Source organism: Solanum tuberosum, unplaced genomic scaffold (assembly GCF_000226075.1).
Source record: "Solanum tuberosum cultivar DM 1-3 516 R44 unplaced genomic scaffold, SolTub_3.0 scf00580, whole genome shotgun sequence".
NCBI lineage: Eukaryota > Viridiplantae > Streptophyta > Magnoliopsida > Solanales > Solanaceae > Solanum > Solanum tuberosum.
In genome coordinates, this window is record NW_006239500.1 from 91,038 (window position 1) to 102,898 (window position 11,861).

General features: G+C 29.4%; 1 protein-coding gene across 1 annotated transcript; it reads left to right on the forward strand.

The window, feature by feature from the left end:
* The first annotated feature begins 4,734 nt into the window (after nt 1-4,734).
* LOC102589108 (pollen-specific leucine-rich repeat extensin-like protein 1) lies at nt 4,735-6,646 on the forward strand. Its single transcript, XM_006365780.2, has 3 exons — nt 4,735-4,936; nt 5,209-5,290; nt 5,507-6,646. Exons 1-3 carry the CDS (start codon nt 4,913-4,915, stop codon nt 6,382-6,384), a joined length of 984 nt encoding a protein of 327 aa, XP_006365842.1. The 5' UTR covers nt 4,735-4,912; the 3' UTR covers nt 6,385-6,646.
* The last annotated feature ends 5,215 nt before the right edge of the window (nt 6,647-11,861 follow it).

Below are 11,861 nucleotides of genomic sequence, written 5' to 3' on the forward strand. Positions count from 1 at the left end.
TATTTTTTTTTAAAAAGAAACTTTTTCTTCTTTTTAATGAAACTTATTTTTCTTATTTATTGGAATATATACACTTAACTTCGAAGCTTCAAAGCAAAAAGTTAGATAGGACTCTTAATTTGAAAAAGGTTTAAATTATATATGTTGAGAATAATTTTTTTTTGAAGTATTAATAATGCAGTTTAGTTTATGATATTGAATTTATTATTATTTGTTTTTATTAAATTACTAATTAATATTTATCATAAAGTATATTTATATTTCATATAAAGTGACTGAGCTTGATTGTGTAGTGAATAATATTTACCCCGTATATATGAAACTTAATATTTTAAATAAAATGTTTCCTATTTTTGTTTAATTTAAAGCTAATTACATGTGTCCATAACAAGTTATATTCAAATTTCTAAGGATTGTGACGGAATGAACAAAAATCTTTTATTCTTCGGCAAGCACTAGATATAAAAAACTAAATTCAAATTCTCATAGAGAGAGTTTGTTCAAATAAACCTCATATATCAACACAAACTGAATTAATCAAATTTCAATTTACGACTATCAAACATCATATCTTGCTAAAACATCGATCCATGTTTACCACACATTATTGTTAGGACCGAAATAAGCAGGTGTAACGCGGAAGCTAGCAAAACAAACCTACGAAAGACCATGAGTAAGAAGACAAACGAGAAAATATACAAAGACACAAAGATTTAACGTGGTTCGGTCAATCGACCTACGTCCACAAAGGAGATGAGCAAGCCACTATATAAATATGAGAGTACAAAATATAGAGAGAAACAACCTCAACCAATTCACTCGGAATACATGGGAGGTCCACACAAATGATAATGTATCAAGCTTGTGACCCACAAATTCTCCCCCTAACCAAAACTCTCAAAGCCCTTAAAACTACATTGTGAATGCTGATTAAGTTAGAAGGAACAAACCTCTATTTATAGAGTCCTAAACCTTTTCCTACAAGAAAAGAACTAGCTAATCCAAAACCTTTTCCTAAAAGGAAAACCTATTTATGGTAAGAAATTCAGGGCAAATAAAACCCAACAATTATCTAATCAAATTCAATCTTCTCTCGATACATTCTTTAAAAGAATCTGATTCCAATAAATTCTTCTCGTTGATGATACCTTTTCAATTATACTTGGTTTCAAATCTCAAGACGCAATCCTAAATAGGATGGTGAAATCTATCAAACTATAGTACCATAGTAACAAAGGAAATTTCCAGTGAAGCGGTGAAATGCATAGAGAACGAAAGCAGCTAACAACAAATTATACTTAGAGAACTTTTCTTTTGGAATGAGACTTCCCATGTGCAATGAAGTTCAAGCCTTTATTTGGTACTAGAATTCTGTTATCTGTACTGTCCAAAAGTGACAAAATGTGATAGTTAAATTCGTTTTAATAACTTGAAAAATATTCATGAATTTTTGGGAAGGAGATAAAAGAATAAAATTAATTATATTTTAGTCCATGGCCATGGAGTTGAAAACTTTAAAAATGCTTCTTAGATATCTAAATAGAAAGAGTTTGAGAAAGACAGATATAAAATGAATTAGTTGAATGTGATTTATGAATAAGTTTCTCTCTCTTCTTATTTATTGTTGAAATTACTTTATTACCCCTTCCGTTAATATTATTTGTTCAGTATTTTAAAATATATTTATTTATTACTTTTATTACTTTTATCATATCAAGAAAAGATAATTATTTTTTCGATTTTATACTCAACAATAATTGAGCTGAGAAAGAAAGGCATAAACTGCATTCGACGAATACGATTTATGTGTAAAATTCAATGTCTTCTTATTTATTGTTGAAATTACTTTATTACCCCTTCCGTTTAATCTTAATTGTCCACTTTTTTTAAAATATAATTATTTCTTTTATTTATTACTTTTGTTATATAAAGAAAAGATTGATTTTTTTCCATTTTATACTCGACAATAATTGAGCTGAGAAAGAAAGGCATAAAATGCATTTGACGAATGCGATTTATGTGTAAAATTCAGTGTCTTCATTTTTATTGTTTAAATTACTTCATTACCCCTTCCGTTTAATCTTACTCGTCCACCATTTTTAAAATATAATTATTACTTTTATTTATTACTTTTATTATATAAACAAAAAGATAAAAAAAAATTTCATTTTATACTCGATAATAATTGAGCAAAGAAAGAAATGCATAAAACGCATTCGGCGAAAGCGATTTATGTGTAATTTTCAGTGTCTTCTTATTTATTGTTGAAATTACTTTATTAGCCCTTCCGTTTAATCTTACTTGTCCACTATTTTTAAAATATATTTATTTCCTTTATTTATTACTTTTATTATATAAAGAAAATATTTTTTTTTACCCCTTCCGTTTAATCCTATTTGTCCACTATTTTTAAAATATATTTATTTCTCTTATTTATTACTTTTATTATATCAAGAAAAGATAATTATTTTTCCATTTTATACTCAACAATAATTGAGCTAAGAAAGAAAGGCATAAAACGCATTCGGTGAATGCGATTTATGTGTAAAGTTCAGTGTCTTCTTATTTATTATTGAAATTACAATATTACCCCTTCCGTTTAATCTTATTTGTCCACTAATTTTAAAATATATTTATTCATTACTATTATTATATCAAGAAAAAATAATTATTTTTTCCATTTTGTACTCAACAATAATTGAGTTGAGAAAGAAATACATAAAACGCATTCGGCGAGTACAATTTATGAATAAGATTGTCTCTCTTCTTATTTATTGTTGAAATTATTTGATTACCCCTTCCGTTTAATTTTATTTGTCTACTATTTTTACAATACATTTATTTCTTTTATTTAAAATGCATTCGGCGAACACGATTTATGAATAAATTTTTGTCTCTTTTTATTTTTTGTTGAAATTACTTTATTACCCTTCTGATTAATTTTATTTGTCCACTATTTTTAAAATATATTTATTTCTTTTAATCATCACTTTTATCATATCATGAAAAGATAATTATTTTTTCTATTTTATACTCAACATTAATTGCTTATATTTTTGAGAATTTAGTATCTCAATTGATTAGCTACTTAAAATTTCACTTTATCGGTGAATATTCTATTCTCCAGATTAATAATTTCTCCTTAATTTTTCTTTTCTCAACCCATAATTTTATTTTTCTTATCTTTAAGAAAAGGTCGTGACTTCATGCTATAAATTGATGATGAGAGAACAAAAGAAAATGAAAGTTCAAGTTAAGCACGCAAGAAAATTGTCAAAAAAATCCTTTGAATAACTATAGAATAGTAAAAGAATCCTCTAGAATACCTAGTCATATAAACGTTTTTATTTTTATTTTTTATTTGATGTTAGATACCTACTTTAGATTCTCAATTAATTTTAATTTGTATCATGTAAGACCTATAGAAATATCATGTAAAAAATATTTTTTAATAATTACAATAACGCCAACATATTATGTGTAGTTCATTTTGAGAGTACAGAATGTACGTAGATTTTATCTCAATCTTAGAGATAGAGAAGTTGTTTTGAAAAGACCCGGCTCACGGAAAATAGTTCAAAACAATCCAGAAAAAGAAGTAACAAAAAAGTGAAAGCATAACAAAACATTCTTAACAATAACTACATCAAAATAATATAATAATTGAAATACAAGAAACAACAAATAATAACAAAAACTGAAAGACAAGAAACTATATGAGTAAAGTTACGATTAATAGTATAACCAGTAGCGAGGCAACTCACTACTACGTACTAACATTTTACTCTAATCTATATATTTCAGAACTTTCTATTTAAGGTCATGTCCTCGTAAGTTGAAGTTGTAACATGTAGAATTGTCTAAACACATCTTACCAATATTTCTTTGGTCGGCCTCTATCTCTCTTAAAATCATCTATAACCAACCTTTCACGCTTTCGCTCAACTTTCATATGTCTTCTCTTCATATGCTTGAACAATCTAAGCCCCACTTTTTACGGTCTTGTTCCCTATTATTAATGAAAATATTCTAGTATGAAAGTAATTATATCTTTTTATAAGTAGTATTCAAATTGAAGCATTGAAAGGCATTTGAGATCAATTGACCATACTACGCAAATCTCAAGAACCACAAAATAAGGTTAGTTATAGCAAGCATGTGGGGTGCATATTCCATTATTACACTAACCAAACTAAAGCTTTATTTTCCCAAGTTTCCACCTTTTTAGTACTAGTTTTATTACTATTCCTAATTCTTAAAAAAAGTTTTTATTTTTCTTAAAGACAAAGGTATGGAGATGTGTGACTATCAAAGCCAAATCACATGCACATATGGGGAATATATAGTTAGTAATTAATTATATAGCCAATCAAGGTTTAAATTTTAGAAGAAAAAATATTAAATAATTTTTCAATATTTATTAAGTTTGGTATACAAAGTTATCTAATACTTGTATTGATAGAAAGAACAAAATACCTGATATAATAATTCCTTAATGTGTTATATTAAACTTATTTTATTATTCAATATTTGTCGATAATAGAAATTTTAAACTAGTCCAACATAAAGATACTAAAAACACATAATTTAATTAATTTATTCAGACATTAGAAAAATCAAAGAATTTATCAATAACCAAAAAATTAAAAATAAAATTTTAAAAAACAACAACTAATCTTATATAGCCTCCCCCTCCTACCCCACCACCATCACCAATAGAGGCTAGCTACCAATCTTGATGATTTCATGAATTTCAACTTTATACAATTTTCTCTATCTTAAGCCATCTCTACATCATTCATATTCATACTATATAAAACTACACTTTTTTTTTTCTTTTCCCTTCCCAAGTTTACCCAAAAACCATAGATTAGTTATCACTTTCAAGTATCAAAATTCTTAGTTCTCAACTATGGGTGGTGACAAGACTGAGAAGGTATGAATTTTTACTATTTAATTTCCTCTAATAGACATTAAACTAGGTCAGTTTTAAGCTATGTTGCTAGAATTCTTAGAAAATTAAAAGTATAAGTTGAATAAAAAAATGAGTAAAAATTCTGGCTTCGCCTCTGAAGGTGTGTTTAAAGAGTTCGAGCAACATACACTTTTAAAAGTTTTTGAATTATTGCAATATATGTGTAATTTATTTTACTTGACCAAAATATATATTAATCTCTTTATTTTTCTTGTTCTTTTTTTGTTAAATAGATTACCATAATGTTGCTAAAGGTTGATCTTCAATGTTCAAGCTGCTACAAGAAAGTCAAAAAAATTCTCTGCAAATTCCCTCGTGAGTTACTTTTTTGCAACTATAAATTTTTAGCAAAATTTTCCTTTTACAATTTTCACATAAGTAAAATGTCTCTTTTGAAAAAAGTCACTTTCTTTTATTTTATATTTCATTAAATAATTATCATATTATTGTTATTATAAGGACAATATATGTGTGGATGAAAACTGAGTTTTTTTTTTTTTTTTGATTTTGGTGTTAATTATTTTGGACAAGAAATTCGAGACCAAACGTATGATGAAAAGGCCAATATTGTCACCATCACTGTATTGTGTTGCAATCCTGAAAAAATTCGTGATAAATTGTGTTGCAAAGGAGGGGGTGTAATCAAGAGCATTGAGATCAAAGAGCCTCAAAAGCCCAAGGAACCCGAAAAGCCCAAAGTGCCTGAAAAGCCTAAAGAGCCCGAGAAACCCAAGGTGGTGGTTGTGGAGAAGCCTAAAGAGCCTGAGAAACCCAAAGTAGTGATCGTGGAAAAGCCTAAAGAACCTGAGAAACCCAAAGTGGTGGTTGTGGAGAAGCCTAAAGTACCTGAGAAACCTAAAGTGGTGGTTGTGGAGAAGCCTAAAGAACCTGAGAAACCTAAAGTAGTGGAAAAGCCTAAAGAACCGGAGAAACCCAAAATAGTGGTGGTGGAGAAGCCTAAAGAGCCCGAAAAGCCCAAACAACCCGTGAAACCCAAGGAACCAGAAAAGCCAAAGGAGGTTCAGAAGCCCAAAGAGCCCGAGAAGCCCAAAGAAGCACCTAAACCAACACCAATAGCTCTACCCCCACAACCACAACCACACTTCCCGCCAGTTCCAGAGCCAGTGATTGTGATGCCAATTCAAGGATATCCACACCAACCCTCTCCGGGGATGTATTGTTGTGGGCAATGTTACGGAGGCTATACTGGAGGCCCGTGTTATCATGATAATTGGTACGGAAGACCAGTACAACCACCTCCACCACCACCATGCTACGACACATATTCATACGGTTATGGGCCCGGGCCCGGACACGGGCCCATACCGTATGGACTTCCAAAGGGATGTTATGTGAACAAATGCGATTACTTTAGTGAAGAGAATGCATCTGGATGCTCAATTATGTGAATCTATCATGTTGGGCCATACTAGGGCCCATATTACATGTTAATTGGGTCTCCTCACCAAAAGTCCAAAACAAAGTTTGGATCTATCTGGCTTTCCATCTTTTTGTATGTAGATTACGTATAGTAGAAAATAAATACATAAGTTCCTACTTTTAAAATAAAAGTTGATAAGAGAGAATAATTTGGTGACCAGACTACTGGTTAACTGTCTTGTTACATAATTACTTAAAAAGTTTATTAATAAAAGCATTTTGTTAATCATTCTTTCTTTTAATGAAGTTAATTCTTGATGTTGTTATGATTAATTAATTTGGTGCTAAGAAAGTGAAATGTTCAATATGATTGAGGTGAATTGTGTTATTATACACTTTAAGTGGGATTATTATTATATCTTAATAATTGAAAACTTTAATTATTACACTTTGTTGTTGCAACTCTTCTCTGAAATCTTCGTAGGATACTTCATATATATCGATCTGTCCTTTTTCAATTGTAAATCAAGTTTTCAACAAAAAATGGCCCACAAAATGGACATTTAGAAAAGGACCTTTCCAAAGATTTACATCATTAGATAAAGGAAATTGTACCATATTGATAATGTGACATGATGTTGCTTAAATGTGAAGAAGGACAATAAACAGCTTAATAAAGTTAACAATGTTGGCTTCCAGCTTGCAAAAATAGCACAGTCGTCCAATAACATTATATATATGGACAAATTATTAAACTTTGGAAAATGGCCAGCTTGCAATTGATTATGACTTAAAAAGTATGCAAATATAGCTACTATATCTAATTATCTATAGTTATAGTTTTAAAATATTACTAAATGCACCAAAAGTTACTTATTACATATTAACTATATATCTTTAATTTATGACCGAAAGATTCAAAAGTCTTGTTTACTTTTTTAAACTTCGTCTCAAGTCAATACTAGACAATCAAATTGAAATAGAGGGAGTACTTTTTTTTCCTTCCAATTCCCTTGGTGATTTGCTGATAATTTTGGTTTTGTCATCTCGTTCTAGACCTTCATTCATTTTAGAAAGAAGTATCAAAAACACCTCTAAACTTGACACAAGTTATTAGTTTCATCTCCGAACTATTGATAGCCTTAAAAACACCCCTTTAGTTGACTAATTGAAGCTAAATACACCTCTGATCCTGCAACATTAGTGAAATACACCCCTAAATTCTCGTTAAGTTTAGGAGTGTTTTCAACACTTCTCTCGATTTTTATTAAGAACTCTATGCTCCTACAAGAGTTTGAGATCACTTGCTATGTCATGTTGCATATCGGGGGTATATCTAAGTTTAGTTAGTCAAGTAGAGGGGTGTTTTTAAGACTGCCAATAGTTCGGGGATGAAACTAATAATTTGTGCCAAGTTTAGGAGTGTTTTCAACACTTCTCTCGATTTTTATTAAGAACTCTATGCTCCTACAAGAGTTTGAGATCACTTGCTATGTCATGTTGCATATCGGGGGTATATCTAAGTTTAGTTAGTCAAGTAGAGGGGTGTTTTTAAGACTGCCAATAGTTCGGGGATGAAACTAATAATTTGTGCCAAGTTTAGGAGTGTTTTTGATACTTCTCTTCGTTTAATGGACTGAAGATTTTCCCAAACAATTATAACTGATATCGACTCCAAGCTGCGAGATGCATTCTTAAAGCATTTTTTTAACTCAGAGACATGTTTGCACAACTTCTTCGTCTCCTGATATTTTGAGTTTCATACATAAACTATTAGTTGTGCGAGTTTTCCACCTGAACTATTGTCAACTAGTTATCAAAATATACTCCAACTATCAGTTGTTCCTTTTTTTCCTAATATCATTATCATTCCGATAGAAAACTCACACATGATAGTTCAGATATGAAACTTGAAAAATCGGAATACTTGACTATTCACGTTTTTTCTTGTTTTCAGAGGTATTTTCTTTCAAAGTTTTTCATTGTTACTGAAATTTCAGGTAGGAATTTCTTCAAGTTACAAAAACCAAGCAACTGAAGATATGCAGTGTATATGCATTTCAAAACGTGCTTATAAGTGGCTTCCCTCAACCTCCTCTTTCATTTTCGTTTAAGCTTTCTCGATTTATGGAATTAATTAATTAGATATTCAAGACCCATAGGTCATAATCTTTCCTAAAAACAACTTCTACGATAATAGACATAAATGCATGATTAGTTCCACAAATTTCACTGCACTATATATATATTCCTCTACTAAAATAATGCAAGCTGAAAAAATATTAGTTATATTCTTACTTTAATTTTTAAATAGTTAAATTAAATTATCTTTATTTGATGAAACAAATTGCTTATGTACATATACCTATATCTATCTTGCACAATATTTAATTCGAATAACAAAATAAATTATTTTGATTATGTATAATTTTTTCTTTAAATACATTCTGGAATATATTCATTGTCTGCCTATTTCCTTTTTCTAGTAACTTCTATACTCCTCCGGACTCTAAACCAAGTTGCCTGTATTATTGGGATAAATATTTAATTGAAAAACAAACATATCAAATCAAACATAATACAATTAAAAATAAAAAAAACTCACTATATTATTTTTTATTATTTTGACAAGGTCCAAGTGACATGAATTCTTGAAAACTACTAACATAACGAAGGGATTAAAGTGTTATAAGATGTTCTTGAGCTTCAGTACTCCTATTCTTTTTAACGTTCGAATCAGTTTGTGCACATTTTAACTATTTTATTAAATACTTATTATTTCCATCAGCATAAATAAATGATGATGGCTTTAAAATAAAAAAATCGGCATAAATAAATATTATGTAATTCTGTTTACGAAGGTTTAGATAGATGAGAGGAAGTTATTATCAACTTATTGTTGTTGCGAATTAAACCCCGATCTCCTATGAACTAGACGAACGGAAGAAATTATTGTAATTTTTGTCTTTGTTGAGATTTGAACCATAACCTTCTATAAATTAGACAAGTGAGAAGAAAGCGATATGATTTTTGTTTACACTTAAATATGAACCCTAATCTCCCATTATTTTAATTAAATAAGAAATCACTAGTACTATTTTTGTCTCTACTGAAATTTGAACAATAATCTCACATGATTTTCATATTTCTACATATTTACCACTACATCTTTGAAGGCCTAGCTAGCTTCAGTTCTAATTTCTTCTTTCATCTTCCTTATGAATTCTTCAATCTTCCTATTGAGTTCTTCTATGCTCATATTGTCTTCACTCCCTTCTTCTTCTTCTACCATGTTCTTAATACTTACTTTAGCTTGCTGGAGGTCGTAACATAAATTGCCTTTTTGAGCTTGCATACCTTTTGTTAGTTTATCTGGTAATAAACATGTTGTATCATTTGACATATTCTTGGTGTCTGCTTTAACTTGCCGGAGGCCGTAACATAAATTGCTTTCTTGAGCTTGCATACCTTCTATTATTTTGTCTGATAATAAACATGTTTCTTCTACTATGTTTTTGGTACCTGCTTTAGCTTGCCAGAGGTCGTAACATAAATCACTTTCTTGAACTTGCATATCTTCAGATATTTTGTCTGATAATAAACATGTTTCTTCTACTATGTTTTTGGTGCCTGCTTTAGCTTGCCAGAGGTCGTAACATAAATCACTTTCTTGAGCTTGCATATCTTCAGATATTTTGTCTGATAATAAACATGTGTCTTCTACCATGCTCTTGGTGTCTACTTTAGCTTGCCAGATGTCGTAACATAAATCACTTTCTTGAGCTTGCATATCTTCAGACATTTTGTCAGATAATAAACATGTTATTTCTTCTACATCTTCTACTTCATCATAAAATCCACCTTTGATTAGTACATCTTCTTGTTTATCAAAGCTACAACAACTCAAGCTCTTGACAAGAAATGCAAGAATACTATTACATAGTAAAAACATGTATTTCCTATCAAAAACATGTGCAAAAAGTGGGAAAACAAGAGTTGAGAAAAAGTGAAAGTAATTATAGGTGAAATAGAAGGAGAAATCATAGGTGTAAGAAAAAAAGAAGGATATGAAAGATATTAGGACTAGAAATTGTAAAGTTTTCCTTATCATTAATTCATAGTGTGTATTATTTGGTCTTTTAGCACTTACAATCATTTGGCTTGAATATTGATGAAGATATATATCTTGAATTTTGGATTTGACTGGTTTATGTGCATGTATAGAGTATGGTCTTTATATAGGGAGATTTTGACACTACCCAACAGTCTTAACAAATTTCACAATAAAAAATAGTAATTCTTATTTTTTTATCAATATATATTGTGTATATGCATATATATTCATAGTACACCAGTAACGATTACGTCATAAACATAAACAAACTTTAAATTGATTGTCAAGTAAATACTCTAATTTTGAAAATATATGTCTAAACATTTTAACTTGATCTCAACTAACAACTAGACACTTTTAACTCATTCTCATTATATCTCGTAGGCATTTGATACACATGACACCTATATATTATGCATTTATACTACCATATCTACTATCTAAAAAATGATTATTAAGTAAAATATACATAAAAGTAACTTAGTAAGCTAATAAAACACTAATGCATACCTTGTTATAACATGTTACTATTTATTGATAGTGAAAAATTCCTTACACTGTTTTGTATAATTTACTTATATTATAGTACAATAATAATAATATTATTATTATTATTATTATTTCATGATTTTTTTAATAACAACTTTGAAATATTTTATTTGAAACAAAGATTTATTAAAAATAACATATTTATCTTCATGAAATAGAAATAAACTGTGTACACATAACCACTTTTTGGACCTCATTTATAAAAGCCCACACTGAATATTGAATTGTATTATTGTTGTTACTGTTATTGAACAGTATAATATCCATAAATGCTTAATGCTTCTGGTTACAAATAAATTCTCCATTGTACTAGAGATTTCTCTAAATAAAAAAAATGGAATATTATTCAAAGATACTTTGATTGCTAAAAATGTTGGGGGAGGGGGGGGGGGGGGGGGGGGGGGGGGGGGGGGGGGGGGGGGGGGGGGGGGGGGGGGGGGGGGGGTAATAAGAACCAAAAAGATTTTTTTAAAAAAATAAAATCTTATTCTTACCGAACCCCACCATGAGTAAATGTATATTAATCTTTAAATATGGTCAAATCTCTTTATAATAATAAGGATAAACTACATTATTAGACATACATCACTAGTATATATACTAATATTATCTTTACTTTCAAATAATTATATATATTACCACTTTTAATATTTTATACCATATATTAATATATTATTTGAGGATGCAATTAGATTATTAGATACCCACATATCTTAAAACTAGGATTGATTAATTATCTGTTTAATTAACTCTTTCACTCCAAATCAACCACTATCTCTTAATTCTCCCCTCCCATATTTATCACTCAATTATGTCTCCTCCTTTATGATTCAGGAATTTCAT